At 67.7% G+C, this 15,739-nt stretch overlaps 1 protein-coding gene across 5 annotated transcripts in view; it reads right to left on the reverse strand.

Annotated features, from left to right (window-relative positions):
- Positions 1–15,739, reverse strand: part of MEGF6 (multiple EGF like domains 6) — an 83,104-nt gene that overhangs the window by 17,278 nt on the left and 50,087 nt on the right. For 3 of the 5 annotated variants that reach the window (XM_082687633.1, XM_082687632.1, XM_082687634.1), the window contains 4 exons: positions 9,349–9,471; positions 2,234–2,359; positions 1,248–1,370; positions 94–216 (listed from right to left, as the gene is read on the reverse strand). In XM_082687633.1, the coding sequence (XP_082543759.1) occupies positions 94–216; positions 1,248–1,370; positions 2,234–2,359; positions 9,349–9,471 (495 nt within the window). Of the gene's footprint in view, positions 1–93; positions 217–1,247; positions 1,371–2,233; positions 2,360–9,348; positions 9,472–14,672; positions 14,882–15,739 lie in introns of those variants that run through there. The other 2 variants (XM_082687636.1, XM_082687635.1) reach the window with 1 other exon arrangement.

Below are 15,739 nucleotides of genomic sequence, written 5' to 3' on the forward strand. Positions count from 1 at the left end.
CACGCCAGTGCCCATGGGGTGTGGGGGCCTGTGTCACTGCTTCCAGGTCCCTCCACAGCCTGGGGTGCCCGCGCCTGCCCGCTGTCCACTTACGGTAGCACTGGCGGCCGTCAGCGCCCAGCTCATAGCCGGCGTGGCAGACGCATGTGAAGGAGCCCTGGGTGTTGAGGCAGCCGTGGGCACACTGGGCCTGCCCTGTGGCGCACTCGTCCACATCTGCACGGGAGCGATGGCGTGGAGGGCCCTCAAGACGCAGGCCTCTGGGAGGTGCAGCCCCCAGTGGAGGCCTCAGGGTGGAGGGGTCCCAGTGGGGTTCAGGGCTCAGACCCAGAGCTCTCTCCCCACTTCCTGCCCCAAGATGCCCTCTGGAGCTCGGCGTTCTCATCAACAGCCCTCGGAGTCAGAACCACGCTCCCTCTCAGAGCGAGGAGGGCACCGGTCTGGACCAGCAGCATCGGGCAAGGGGGTCCATCTGAGCCCACCTCCCTCGGCCTTGCTGCCCCAGCCACCAGGCCGGGTCTCGGGCCGGCACCAGGGGGGCCTTTCCATGGCCTGCCGGTAGGGGCGGACACCAGGGGCCATCATCAGCCTCCTGCCCACAGCACTGGCTGGGAGTGCCCGATCCCCAACACTGCTTTTGGTCACCCCCTGAGGTCCCTCGGGGTGAAGCTGACCCTCGGCCCCGTCTCCTGCTGAGCCCGCCGCAGCCCCCGGCATGCAGGGCGCCTGACACGATCCTTCCCAGGGTCGGAGCCGTGAAGGTTGTGCTCAGACCCCCACCCGGAAATGGTCACCGTCTGCCCTGGACGTACCCCGACAGTGATGGGGGACGCACAAGACCCCCCAAACTCCTATGACGGGGTAAGACAGGTGGTCAGCCCCACAGCCCGCGCCCCCGAAGCAAGGCATGAAGGAACACCTCCCAGAGAGCAGCACCGGCCGGGACCCGGACAATTCTCTGTGTGTGCGCTAACGACACCCGTGGAAACATCTAGAAGCTGGCTGTGCAGGGAGCTCCTGGGACTCCAGTGACGCTCCCTGCCTTCTCTCCGTGGCCTCCCCGCCCCACCGCTTCCCTGACCACATACCATGAAGCTGATACCATAACCACTGAGAAGCTGCCCGAGACCTCCCGCTCGCTTCTGCCGGAGTGAGACTCAGGCTCCTTGACTGTGTCGCTGTCCCCTCCCCGTCCCCCCCCCAAGGAGGGGTGCAGAGCCCGGCTGGGGCCTGGGGGGGCGCCTCACCTTCACAGGACCTGCGGTCGGCGGCCAGCAGGAAGCCCGCATGGCACTCACAGTGGGCGAGGCCGCGGCGCACCTGGCACGTGTGCGAGCAGCCGCCGTTCCGCTCCGCGCACGGGTTCCTCCCTGCGGTCACAGGCCCAGAGGGAAGACGGGGGCTGAGCCGATCTGGGGTGCCCAGGCCTCTCCTGAGTCCCCCACCAGGGCTCTTGTCGCTGGGGTCTCCAGTCTAAGGGGCTCAGCTCTTCAGTCCCTCTCTCCCCAGTGTGGGAACCCCCAGGACACCCCAAGTCCTCCGGAGCCTCCTCCTACTCCGACCTAAGGAGCCCTGCGGCCCCCAGCCCTGCGGGCCCATGCCACTGTCCCCCACAGCTCAGCCCTCAGGCCCACCTCACTCCGGCCTGGACCCGAGGCCAGGGGTGTGTGTGCTGGGGTACGGTCAGTACTTGTCTCATCCCAGCACGGCCCCCACTTCCACATCTCGCGACCCCAAGCCTGCCCCAGCATCTCCATCAGCAAAGCTCCTCCTCCCATGACAGGCAGGCCCGAGACCCCAGAGCAAGATGCCAAGTGGGGCCCTGCCTGCGTCTCCCGTCCGGGAGGGCCGGGACCTGGGTCCCACACGCCCGCGCGGAGCCGAGGACGGTGTGAGAACTGAGAAACACGCAGGACGCCCTTCCTTGCTCCAGCCCCCGCGCGCCCCATCCCGGGCTTCCTGCCCCCAGCACATGCACGATCCCAGAGCACAGCCCAAGGGGCTTCCCCGCCACGCCCACTGGGGGCCAGACGGTGACCCACCACCCAAGGGGCCCCGCCTCCCCCGCGTCCTGCTTCCAGCCCCAGCGGCCACGCAGGGAGGCCAGCCCAGGATCTGTGCCGGCAGCTGCCTGGGATTCGGGCTTCAGGGCTCCCGGGTGGGTGTGTGGCAGGGGAGCAGGGGGACGGTGGGAGTCCCAGCCCCGGCGCTACCTCCAGGGCGGCACACTCACGGACACAGCGCTTTCCATCCTCCTGGAGCTGGAACTCGGGGCGGCACTGGCAGCGGTGCCGGGTCACCGTGAGCTGGACACACTCGTGCTGGCAGCCCCCGTTCCCCACGGCACAGGAGTTTATGGCTGGGGACACAGACAGGAGTGGCGGATACAGCCCAGGGGGGTGACCAGCCGGGGGACCCACCCTCATCGGGCTCCGACCGCCTCCCGCAGAATCCTTCAGGACCCCCCACGGCCCTCTCCTTTCTGTCTCTGTCCCAGAAGCAGGACTTCGAGAGGCACACCGTTCCTATAGGGTTCACGGGCCTGGCTTCGCGGCTCGGCCCACATGCCCCGCCTGTAGACAGACCCTCCAGAGCCAGCCGGCATCACCCGGCATGGAGAGCACCACACGGGGCCCCCCTGAGAGCCGGTGCTTCCACGGCCGGAGGCCAAGCAGCCTGGGAGGCTCCCGGAGGAGGCAGCAGGCCAGCTGTGGGCAGTGGGGGCTCTGACGCTTCCCTCTCCTATCGGGTCACCTATCGGGTCAGGGCAGGCATGTGTGTGGGGCTGCCACGGAGGGCCACTGCGGCCCAGAAGCCTGGCCTCCAGCTCCGAGGGAGCGGTTTCTGTGGGGAGCAGAAGCGGCAGGCCTGGCAGTGCCAAGGCGCATGGCCCCGGGTCTCTGAGGACGCCGAGACCACGCAGAAGGCAGAAGGAACTCCCTTCAAGACAGGGCAAGCGGGTTTGGGCAATCCGGAACACGGCACTCGGGAGAGCACCCACTTTCTTTACGTGAGGAGGTGCGGGGTCAGGGAGCTCCTGCTGAGGGTCCCAGCCCTACGGGGCTGCGCCCAGGGAGGACACGAGGGTGGCCGCATCGGCTGGGTCTCCTGCTGCAGCTGGCCTGTGCACAGCAGAGCAGCAGAGACGTGAGGCCTGGGCCCAAGCAAGGCCGGCAGGGCAGCCACTGTCTGCTGTCCCCCAGCCGCGAAGCCCCTTCCCCAGCTGCCACCCCTGAGTCCGCGCCAACACGCTCCGTTTCAGCCACCGCCATCACTCAGACGTTTCCGAGCATGAGCTGAGCCCCCCCCCAGTCCCGGGCTGTTTGGGTTCACGACTCCAGCGGCATCCGCGCTCGAGACATCACGGGCACCAGCGCCCCGCCTGACAGGGTGGGACAGGCACACAGAGAGAGACAGAGGGTCGTGGAGCACAGGGCAGGGGGGCCGGCGGGACAGGGAGGAGGACCCAGGAGGGTCCAGGAGTCACCCCTGCCAGGCTAAGCCAAGTCAGGAGAAATCACTGGGTTGGGGGGAGGGGGAGGCGGCAAGCAGAGGGAGCCCAGGCTCCCACCCCTGTGCTATGCCGACCGACCGAGTCCTAACTTCCAGATGCTCCCAAGCTGTGTGCACTGGGAGCCAAGCCCCGTGTCATACTGCACACCCGGGCCACGGGTTCCCAGAAAGCTCATTGACACGGATTTTTCTCAGGCACTGGGCTGTGCAGCTCAGGGAGGGGCCGGCTTGGGTGTGGCCAGTGCCCAGAGCTGGTGGGAAGGGTTCCAGACCCCTCGGGTCACTTCAAAACCCAGCCGTGGAATCCACGTCCCAGCCCGGGCACTCCCGCTGATCAGGACCCCGCTCGGACCCACAGCAAAGCTGAGAGCCTGGCAGAAACAGGAGGTCCGGGGCGCGTGTTCGTGGCCCTCCGAGATTCACAGGTGTACCCCAGACTGAACCCCCGATGTGAATGAACTCGGAGGCAGAGCTTTCGTGGAGAAACGTTAGGTTTTATGAGGTCATAAAGGTGCCGCCCGGACCCAGCAGAACCTGTCCTTGTAAGAAGGGACGTGAGATCTCTGTATCTCTGCGTCTCTCTCTCCGCCGCAGGAGGCCACGGGAAGAAGGGCCGCCAGGAAGGGGGACCCCACCAGCAGACCCACTGGCCGGCACCGTGATCTGGAACTTCCCACCTCCAGAGCGGCGAGAAAATAAATTTCTGTTCTTCAAGCCGCTCTGTGGCGGGACCTGTTACAGCGCCCCGAACTGACAGACCCTCCCTCTGGGCCTTCCGGGACCCCCGGCTCCAGCCCCACGCAGGCGGCTTCCAGGAGCTGCAAGCCTGCCTCCCGCCAGCAGAGGCCGCCACCACCCAGGGGCCTGCAGGCAGGGCGTCCACTCACGAAGGCGCTGGGGCTACCTGAGCTGGAGGCAGGGACATGGGGAGGTGGGGGGAGGGCCCGTTCTGCCCGCGGCCCAGGGTCTCTGCGGGTGCAGGCACGGGGGCAGCCCGGAGACCTGGGCACGGACTCGGACCCCGGGGCATCCCAGTGACTCAGAGGAGGGGCGGCAGGTGGGGCGGTGGGCAGCGACTCTGCCCGGCCGGCCACCCGCGGGAGGGCATTGCTGTCAGCAGCTCGCCGAGCCTGCCGGCCGGCTCTGCCACCACCTCCACACCCAGCCCTGTGGTTTCTGGGCAGGCTGGGGTGGCTCTGGTCCCCGCTGCCTTCACGGGGTTTGGTAATTATGGCCCTCGGACTGGCTTGGTTTCTAGGTCCCACGAGCCTCCCACCACGTGTGGCCAGAGGCCACCCACAGGGTCCTTCCTTCTGGAAAGCCCTCTGTTGGGCACACAGCCAGCGTGGCAGGGCAGAAGGGGAGACTCACTCGGGCTCGACCCACCCCATCCCTCCGGGCAGGGGTGGCCAGCTCCTCGGCCGTGTGCGTGCCATCCTGCTCCCTGCCCTCGGCTGGGGCTCCTGCACGGCAGGCGGCCACGAGGAATTGCGGCTCTGCAAGTGGCCGCCCTCACCCCCGTGCCAGGGGCTGGGCCAGCCTCGTCACAGACCACACACCCACCAGCGGCCACCACTCTGGAGTCCGAGCCAGGGAGAGACAGCCACAGGGGCGGGGGGGGGGGGCCAGGACCCAGGCCGTGCCGACCGCCGGCCCCCACCTCCCACCTCGAGGTAAAGCAAAGGTGTGACGCACAGGCTGTTCCTGCAGCCTGGCCGCCAGACCCCACACCTGGCTCCAGCCCTGCCCGCTGCACGGCCCGGGCTGCCCTTGCTTCCCTGCTGGGTGTCCTCGTCCAGCCCGGGCTCTGACCACTGCCCCTGGCTCCCCTGAGTTGGAGCAGGACCATCTGGTCACCCCCGGGAGCTGGCAGGCTGGTCGCTGGGCTCCTGGGCTTGAGCAAAACCACAGCATCCCGGGGCGTCCCAGGGGCGGGGCTGCCCTTCCAGTGGCCCCAACCAGACCCACAGGCCCCTTGGGGCTGGGAAGGCGACTTCTAGCAGCCGCAGCCTGCGGGGTTGGGGGTGTGGGGGCCGCTGGAGAACGTTCTCAGATCGGCACAACTCTGCGGGGCTGGGGCTGGAGACAGGCCTGGAGATCTCCACCTTCCTGCTGCCTGGGGCCTCCAGCGGGGCCTCCCTGAGGACTCCCCTCGCTGCCCCCTCACTGGGAGACACCCCGGCCTGGCAGGGAAAGAGACTCTCCCAAGGCCCAGGGAAAGGCAGAGCTGGGGAGCCCCTCCCCCATGCCGTGGGCATGGGACTCCTGGGAGAGGAAACCAGGACATCCAGTCGCTGGTGAAGGGGGCGGGGAGTGCATGGTGTCGGCACCGTGGGGGGGGCAGAAGTGGGGGAGGATGGGGAGCCCAGGTCTTCCAAGTGGTTGGCCCAGGGCCTCCCGCGGGACCGCTACTGGAGGGTGATATCACAGGGACCCCCTGAGGTCCTACTTGCCTAAGGGGACGTGGAGAAGCATCCGCATCCAAGAGCAGGATCCAGAAGGGACCACGGGACAGGTGACCGGGAGCCCCGCTGCCCAGGGGAAGGGGGCTTCCCAGGCCCAAGTGTTAAAGTGCCCAGGGGCGGCTCTCCATGGGTTCGCAGGCTGGATCTCCGCGAGATGTCGCCGAGAAGCAAGAACGCCCTCCCTAAACACGTCCCCTGATCCCAAGCCCCGAGTCGGGAAAGGAGAGAGGCCAGCTCGGTGCCCGAGGGTGACAGCAGGGCAGACTAACACGAGGCCCTGCTCTTCGCACCCCCAGGCTGGGGGACACATCCACGAAGGCTCCCTGGCCATGGAGAGCCCCGGGACGCCCGATGCCAGGCTGCGTCCCCGTCTCCGGGGCCAGGCTAAGTGGGTGGCGCTCCGGGGCTTCCCGCTGATGGCGAAGTCCTTCTTGCAAATTCTCTTTCTGAAGAATGAAAACCTTTTTGTGTTTTATTTCCATCAGACCTTCTAGAAAGGAGAAATGGGAGAAAGCCGCGCATTTCCTGTCCTCTCCCTGCCTCGGAGGCAAGTTCCACAGTTTCAAGGCCCCCCTTGTGTGTTTCAAGGCCCCCACTCAAATGTGCCTTTGAGGACTTCGGACATCCCTCAGGACCCCATGACCTGGCATCACAGGAACGAGGGTCAGACTGCGGGGGGAGCTCCTCCTCCGCCCCGACCTCCAGCTCTCGGTAATTCTTACTTCCAGCTGCTGGGCGGGAGTGAGCGCCTGGGGCTGTTTGCCTGCAAAGTCCCAGGGGAGCTCCCGGCGCCCCTCCCCCAGAAGAGGCTCCCAGCAGGCCCCAGGGGAGGGGTTCCAGAGCAGCGATGCAGCTGGGCCCCGCTGGGGGTGCGGGATTCCTACCCCAGTTCCTCCCGTGAGCATCCTGTAGCCATAGGGTGGTCTGAGCTCCGAGGGTGCCCCGTAAACCTCAGTGAGAGGAGGCCCAGCTCCTCCCCGTGTCCTGTACCCTGGGAATCCGAGGAGAGGACAGACCCTCACAGTTCCCAGTGGCAGGAAGTCCGGCTCCCCACTCAGAGCCCGCGGAGGCCCAGCAATGCCCTCCACCAGGTCCCCACCTGGAAGCAGCTCGTCCCCGCCTACCCGCCCAAGGACACGCTGCAGCTGGGCAGGTCCCCCGGACACCAAAAGGGTGCATTAGCGAGAAAATCAAACACTTTCCACTCTGCCTCGAAGAAGCTCCCTGGAGAGGCCTGTCCCCTCCAGAAGTTTCTCAGCAAGGCCCAGGCCCCTCCAGAAAAGGCAGCTCCCAGGGGACCAAGCCTGACACACCCACCCCAACTCCAGACCCCACCCCGTGGGGGGCCCTGGGCCCCGGCCTGCACCCTGGCAGCGCGTCAGCTCCCGGGAGCTCCCGGTACAAAGAAGCCACCCAAAAGAGCCAGGTGTGTGCAGGTAAGCGGGGCACCACGCGCGTCCTGCTGGGGGTTCCAGTCGACAGGGGGGGCCAACAACAGCCTTGAGGAGACCGCTCCCGGCAGTGGGGGGTCCGCGGGGCACCACTCCCGGCAGCGGGGGGTCCGCGGGGTGCCACTCCCGGCAGCGGGGGGTCCACGGGGCGCCGGGAGGTGGGTACCCGCTCCAAGAGAGCCGGGGGCTGGCCTGGGAGCACGGCGTTGGGGCTGCCGCCGATCAGCCATGAGGTCCCAGCAGCTTCCTGCCAGGCTGTGCAGACCACCCCAGGAGCCCTGGCAGCGGACCCCGAAGAGATGTTTGAGTTAAGCCAGTGCCACAGACGGAGACCTCTGCACCTGGAGCACAGGCAGGGAGGGCGCCCGGGAAGAGCTCCGGCGCAGCCAGGGTGGGCTGGGGGCCGGGGCAAGAGTGAGGGGCACCCCTCCAGGCGTCCCGCAGGCAGCAGCTGAAGGACACTCCGAGGCCACGACCTGTCCCTCCATGGCCAGGAAGGCGCCCCTGCCCTTGCCTGCTGTTCACCCCACACCAGCAGGCATTCCTGCCGTCAGGCACCTCACGGAAGGCGTCACCAGCAGACAGGGAGACCAGAGAGACGTGGGGGGTGTCCCAGCCCCAGACCCCTCACGGGGGAGCCCCTAGCAGGGAGGGGACCGTGGGCACCCCCCAGGCCGAGCCCAGCCCACCATGGCCCGGGCCCCAGGGACACCCTTCTCCGGGGTCTCCAGGGGCCTGGGGGAACCAGCAGGCTCCCAGAAGTCCCCTCCCCTGACCCCGACTGGGGGCCGCACCCCCCGGTCTGTCTGGAAGCACATCACACTTCCCACACGTGTTTCCACTTCCCGGCCCGGAGAAACGGCGGAGCAGCTGCCTCCCCCGCCCCCCCGAGCGGCGCCCGGACATGGGACAGTGTGTGTGCCCGGAGGGCCCCCCGGGGCTGGCGGGCCGCCCTGCCACATTGCAGCACAGCGTGCAGGGATGAGGCCGCTCGCAGCCTGCCAGGCCCACTCCGCATCTCCAGGGTGGAAGCGAGGAGCGTCCCGCACCAGCCCCCCGAGGATTGACCGTTACATGGCCTCGCAGTCACAGCAGCCCCGGGCCCTGGGCCTCTGTGTCCAGAGCTAGGCAGGAGAGGGGCCAGGCGGGGGGCAGCAAGCGGAGGGCTCAGCACCAGACCCTGGCCCGCAGCCCCTCCACCCTCCACCTCAGCGGGCACCCGGCACCATCCCCCTCACCCCGGTAGCCCTCCATGCTTGCGGGGACAGCACGCTGTGGCCAGGGCCCCTCCAACAAGTCTACTCCCCAAAGACAAAGGCTCTGCAGAGGAAGTGAGGGTCGGGGTCCTGCTTCTCAGCTCCCTCTTCCCGACCTGCCACAGTCCAACCCCCTAAGCTTCCCAAAGCCAGGGTGGGGGGACCAGGGCCCAGGAGCCCCAGCTCTGCAGGCCAAGAGTGGCCTCATGCTGGCCCTGCCCCTGCCCTTACCAGCCGCTCCCACCCAGCCAGCACCCAAGTTGCCCCCAAGTCTGGTCCCCGGGCCCTGGGCCCCTGCTGACCCAGCACCACAGCTTCGGCTGAGAGGGTCCTCCAGAGAGTGCTGGCCCAAGGGCTCCTCCCCAAGTCGAGAGAGGAACCCCAGGAACATGGCCTCCGCACCCCAGGGTCACAGGGTCTGGCCTTGGCATGGGGGAGCCAGGCCCTGGGGACTCAGGAGGGCGCACTGCTCCACGACAGGCCAGCCAAAGCCCCGAGGGGCAGCATACACGCAGTAGGACAAGCCCCTGAGCAGGTCCAGGAGGACGGGGACCCCAGCCCCACCCCGGTGGGCCCAGCCAGGGGGGTGGGGGCACCACTGAGGCCAGGAACCCAGGCAGGGAGGTGGCCCAGAGCCCAGGTGGGGGGCAGCTGGACACTTACCCAAGCAGGTCCTGCCGTCCGCGTGGAGCCGGAACCCGGGCTTGCACTCGCAGAGGTAAGAGCCTGGTGTGTTCACGCATCTGTGCTGACAGCCACCGTTGTGCACTTGGCACTCATCCACGTCTGGACAGGGACACAGGCCAAGGGTCAGCCACCCCAGGGACCCCGATCCAGGCACCCTCACAGTGGAACCCCGCTCAGGTGCCCGCGCTCCGAGCCCACGCTTGCCGGAGCAGAGTGGGGAGAAGGCAGGGCCCCTCCCTCACACCCGGCCAGCCCGCTTGGGGGGAAGAGCCGCCACCTTGCGGTGGCCAGAACGTGGGGAGCCCTGGGGGTCAGACACAACACAAGGAGCAGTGGTCTGGACAAGGCAGCAGCTGCAGACGGCACTTGGCTGGGAGTGGGGGGGGCCCAGCTTCTCAGGCCTTTTGAGACTGAACCTGGAGCTGGTGCTCTACCCCGAAGGTCCAGATCCAGAAATACTCAGGACAGGGCCAGCTGCTTCTCTGGGACCCGTGAGCCCAAAAGGAAAAGCCAGTAATGCACGAGATGCCTTTGTTCGGGCTCTGGCTAGGGGAGAGAGAGCTTGAACAGCGTCCCCCCAAATTCACATCCACGCAGAGCCTCAGAACGTCACCTTCAGAGGCAGATGCAATTAGTTACCCGCGCTGAATGGGGGGTACATCCAGCCACCAGGGGCCTCACAGGAGACACGCGGGGAGGCAGAGGCTGGAATGAGGTGGCCACAGCCTAGGAACCAGGTGGGGCCACAAGAGGCTGGAAGGAAGAGAGAAGGAAGGGTCTCCCCGGGGGGCTTCGGGGGGAGCAGCCGGCACCTTGATGCTGAACTTCCAGCCTCCAAAACAGTCAGAGGATCAACGTCTACTGTTGTATTTGTTTTGGTCCCGGGAAACTAACGTGGGTGATATCTGCCCGGGTCTCCCGGGGGCCTTCCCATGCTGGGGGACAGGAGACCACCGGCAACATCCCCAGGACAGGACGTCATGGAGGTCCCAAACGCGGCTGCGAGAACACCTTCCACCCGAGACCACCAGCCACCAGAGCAGCACCCATGCTCACAGCGCCCCAGGCCACAGAGAAAGTGCTAACCAGGAGTGGATGAGGCCAGCCCAAAGGGGCCAGTGGGGCCACCCCAGGAGCCCAGCTAAGAACTAGAGAAGCAGAAAGACCCTCCCCAGAGCCAGGGGCCTGCGGGCCTGCACCCCAGGAGGGTCACCTCCTCCTGCAGGAACGCAGAGACAAGGGGAAATTGGGAGCTGCCCTAACCTCTCATCCCTCCCCCCAGACCTCCATCCACCAACCCGGGCCCCCGGAGAGGCTGGGCAGCGCGGGAAGTGGTCAGAACAGGCCACTGAGACACCTGTGTGCGCGGCGAACGCCAGGAGGGACACAACTGTGCGGGAGACCCGGAGACCGAGGGAGGGGGCTGTTGCAGACACAGGGGCCCCGGCACACCAGGCACAGGCTGGAAGCCATGCCGGGCCTCAGGCCAGTCCACATTTCTCAGACGCCAGCCTCCCCAACCACAAAAGCAGGGAGACAGACACACAGACGCTCCACTCCAGCCTCTGGTTCCCTCCCGGGAAAATGCTCAGCTTCCATTCTCCTAAAATGCCAGCCATCTGAGGCCGCCTGTGAAGGGTGCCAAAAGTGGGGTACAGGGCGAGGCTCCCCCGGCCATCCCCCGTGCCCACCCACCAGCTTGTGCTTCCCACACACATGGGAACCGTGCCACCAGCCCACGTGTGGAGAACAGACCTGGAGCCCCAGAAATGACAGCAAACCAACTCCAGGAGGCCAGGGCCTCTGCTGCACACACAGACCGGGTCAGTCCAAGGAGACCCCAGGGCCGTGCCAAGCACCTTGGGGAGAGGCCCAAAGATGCGGGGAGGCTCTCTCCTGCCCGCGGCAGCCCAGAGCTTTCTCAGGATGGACACGGGTGGCTCTCGGGAAGAAGCCTGAAGGCAGAGGTCAAAGGGCCCCAGCAGAGTCCCCAGGAGAGTGGGGGACAGAGGGACCCAGGGCCCTCTTGTGGGAGAGTCAGCCGGGTGGCAAGTGGTTGGAAGGGAGGTGCGGGCAACCCCCCATGGGGGCTCAGAGAGGAAGTAAAGATGCGACCATGGGGGACGCGGCCCCAGGCACATAGTAGGTGCTTAGGGAAACTTCAGGGAAGACATGCCAGGTATGTGTTGTCTGTGGGGGCGGCAGGGTGGACGGCAGCCTCAGTGTCCAGACCAACCCTGCCAGGGCGTCATTCCAGTGGCAGCTGTGCTCCTGATGTGGCCCTGGGGCCGGGAGTGCAGGCGGGCAGGGACACTGGCGGGCAGGGACACTCGCTTCCGGGAACCCTGCTCTCGGCCGGCAGCTCATAATCACGCTCGGCTCACTCCAGACCCCAGCTGGGGGAGAGGCTGCTCGGACACTTGGCTGGGCGGCCACATCCTCCAGCAGCTCTGGGCAGGTCTGAGCAAGCCGTCTGGGATGCAAGGGGAGCCCAGGACAATGTCAACCCCTCGGCCAGCCCAGCAGCCCTTTGGGCTGCAAGGACAGCAAATGGACAGTCTGGGATGAAGCACTCGGGGGAGGCACAGGCAGGAGGCCGCCGTCAGCCAGCAGGGTCCCTCCAGCTGGGCTGCCCTGACGGCCGGGGCCTCCGGCCTGGCTCCCACCCCCGCCCACGTGACCACCGTTCTTCGGGCCCCCCTGCTGCCCGCACAGGAACATTCAGACTCAAGTGTCCACACCAGCGGACAGAAAGCCTGCTCCGTGCTAAGACGCACAGGGCCACGTCTGCAAGCCGTCTCCCACGGCGGCCCCAGGGGAAGGGGCTGGCGCGCGGACGGCAGCCCCAAGCTCTCAAGTGGCCCCTGGACCTGCCCTCCCTGGCGATCGGCGACCCGGCCCCAGCGATCGGCGACCTGGCCCCGGTGGGGACAGTGTCTGTGAGCTGTGGCCCGGCAGGCGCAATGATGCTCAGACACCACTTGCAGGGTCCCCGGGCACTGTTGGCCGCGCGGGCATCGGGACACAGCAGGCAGCTCAAAGCTGAAGAGCCTGAGGCCTCCCCTTTCAGCCCTCCAGGCAAGGGGGGCCTGTGGAAGGGCAGCGGGGCACGCGGCCACCCGACCTCCTGCCGGGGCCCCTCCGCGGAGGAGACCGACTCTCAGGAAGCCACGCAGGACCTGCGTCCCTCACCCTGCCTGCCCGGCTTCCGAGGCGGCCAGGTGGGGGCCGCTCTCCTCCGGCGACCCCAGCCACCTGCAGCTGCTGACCCTGCGACCGTGGCTGGGACTGAGAGCCACAGGCTCAGTGTCTTTAAGGAGAGCGGTGTCAGCTCTCCGCAGTCTAACTCTTGGAGCCTCGCCAGCTAAAGGGACTTTGCAGGTGGCCCAGAGTCATCACAAGGCCCTTAAAGGTGGGGACGGGATGTCAGGGAGAAAGATATAGGGAGACACGGGGCCTCTGTCCAGCCCGGCCTCCTGTCCCCCGCCCCCCAGTGAGGTCCGCTGTGCTCTCTGGGGGCCAGATGTCCTCCCCAGGGCCTGTCCCGCAGGCCTGCTCTCTCCAGCCAACACTTGCCCTCACACTGTGCTTCCTGACACGGGACCCGGGCCCTGAGTCACCCCAAACTGGGCACTGACACCTCAAGCCCTGGAACTACAGAGAAGATATCCCTCTTGCAGACAGTACAGAGGGGGGCTTGGGTGTCCCCAGACCCCAGGGGTCTCTGAAAGAGAGCTTGAAGGCCCCGAGCCTCCCAGGCTGAGCCGATGGAACCGGGGACCAGAGCCTGGAGCACAACCCCCGGCCCTGTGCAGCCTGAGGCCCAGCCGCCACGCGTCCGGTGCAGCTCACGCCCGCACAGGGAGCAGCCGGCGGCCCGGGGAGCAGCTGGTGCCGCCCCAGGCTGAGCTGTGTGCTGGAGCTTCGGTGGCCTGCCGACACCGGGCTGACTCCCCCGGTCGTCCTTGGGCAGCCGGTCTCCATGCCGCGGGGAGCCCATGGAGGCGCCCCCATCCGGGCCAGGGGCTCAGGACGGTGGAGCAGACAGCGCCCTGCAGACAGGTGCTCTGCCCCATCAGCCCCTTCCTCCAAAGCCTCGCGCATGCTTCCCCGGGAAACCTGGGCCCTCTGGGATGCCGCCAGGAAGGCCACTCACGTAGTTATCAAGTTCAGAATCCTGCTTGCCCCCAAACATGCCCCAGGGTCCTCAAGCCCAGAGATATCACCCTGTTATCCACGGGCCCTCGTCCTCTCCTCTCTGCAAGGCCGCGCGGACCCGAGCTGGGCGGGAGCTCCCCAAAGCCCAGCCTCACACAGCCTCCCTCTGGGGGCTACACGGTCTCACGGCGCTTATGGTCACCAGCAGGAGGGTGACAGCACCGGCCTGGCTGTGGCTGAGCCACCGAGTGGGAGGAGGGCTGCCCACCCCGTGGGGACCCAGCCTGAGACCCAGCTGACATGGCCCAGAGGACAGCGGAGCAGGGCCAGTGCCGCCAAGAAGACCAGATGCCCTGCACAGAGCCACACTCAGGGGCCAGGGCCGGTCTGGAGGGCAGGGCCTGCCTCCCGGTCCGAGGATGACGGCCCCAACCTCTGAGGCGCTCCTGCGGGGAGGCCGGCCCACGGCGGGCACCAGATCTGAAGGGCAGGGAGAGGCAGGACAGACCCGGACAAGGGAGTATCCGCTGTCCATGAGCTGCTGGGGTCTCGGGGCTCCCTCTGCAGCTCACCGGCGTGGCCACACACCCAAGGCTTGGGGAAGGGGATGGGAAGGATGGCACTTGCCACGACCGCACACGACCGCACACGACCGCACACGACCGCACACGACCGCACACGACCGCCAAGGGGCTCTAGGGACCCTGGAAGGGCAGACTTTGCTTAGGGACCCCACGGCTCTCCTCTGAAGCTCTCCTCTTTCTTGACCCCCCAGCTGCCAGTGCCGGGGGCGGGGAATCCCCCACCCCGTGCCACAGGCAAATGTAAGGGCCTGCTTCTCTTCCCTCCGGTCAAGAGACCGTTTGGCTGTCAGCAGACCCCGCAGCCAGGTCAGGGGGGTACGGAAGGTCCGATGACTCAGGGAGGAAGGGCCTGTCCCAGAGGAAGCGGCCGCCAGCGGCACTGCCCCCGCCCTGCTCCCTGCAGCCTCCCGCGCTCTCAGCCTCCCCACCGGCTTCAAAAAGAGGTGCAGAGGGGGCCCACGGCGGAGCCCGGCGCCCCCACCCCGCGCAGAGGTGCAGAGGGGGCCCGCAGAGTCCGCCCGGCGCCCCCACCCCGCGCAGAGTCCGCCCGGCGCCCACCTGGCCTCCGGTCCCCGGCGCTCACGGAGTAGCCGGCCTGGCCCAGGTGGCACGGCCAGCAGCCCCTCCAGAGGTAGCGGTAGTGCGTGCCCGCGACGCGCGCCAGGCCCCCCAGCAGCCCGAGGCACCAGAGCGCCGTCAGGGCCCCGCGGCCCCGGGACGCCCGCATGGCCGGCCGGCGAGCTGCGCGCACCCCAGCGGCCCGCGCGCTCTGAACCCGGCGCCCCGCCCCGCGCCTTTTTGTTCTCGGCTTTCCCTCCGCCCCCCGCAGGTGAAGGCCAAATCCTCCAGGCGCTGGGGCCGCCCCCGACCCGCCCCGCCCCGCCCCCGCGGGCCACGCTGACCCCCCCCCCGCGCCCCGCCCCTCGCCCCGTGCATTCCAGCGCGCGCTCTCGCACCCCGACGCGGAGCCCCGCGCAGGCACCCTCCGGGGGACCCCTGGGGACACGTGCACAAACAGACCCACGTGTGCAGATGCGCACGTGACACACACAGCCCCCCTCATCCCCCGCACAGACGTGTGCGGGCACATGCGTTCCCACACCTACACGGAAGACACCCAGGCAGAAAAGGCCACCCTGGAAATGCCACTGGGGGTTTCAGAAGGACAGTTAGGTGGGCCGGGGTCTGCCCAGTGTGAGGTGGGTGGGAGCCAGGCACCTGGGGGAAGAGGTCTGCAGCCCCCAGCCGGCCGGTTCCCTGCACGGTGGCGTCCTCCTCTGGCCAGGGGCTGGCACCCAGAGGGAGTCCCTATACGCCTGCGGGCAGGTGGGAGAGGGTCAGAGCGAGCCCCAGCTGTCCTGCTACATGAGCCTCGGAGGCACATCCAACCCCCAGGGCCCTCACTCGAGGGCACAGCCTGAGGCTCAAGCTTCGTCCCAAGCAGGCAGCCTCCTAAGAACCTAGGCATACGGGCCTCATGAGCATCTGACCCCTAACCCCTGCCGGCCCCTGAGGTCTCACCCGGGGACCCTGCTGTCTGGCACTCTGTGCAGCCCACCTATGGGCCAGGTCCGGGGAGAGAGGCACCACCTGGCCTCACCCAGTCCTGCCCACGGTACAGAGGC

The sequence above is a fragment of the Mustela nivalis genome, assembly GCF_964662115.1.
Source record: "Mustela nivalis genome assembly, chromosome: 10".
In the NCBI taxonomy this organism is placed as follows: Eukaryota; Metazoa; Chordata; class Mammalia; order Carnivora; family Mustelidae; genus Mustela; species Mustela nivalis.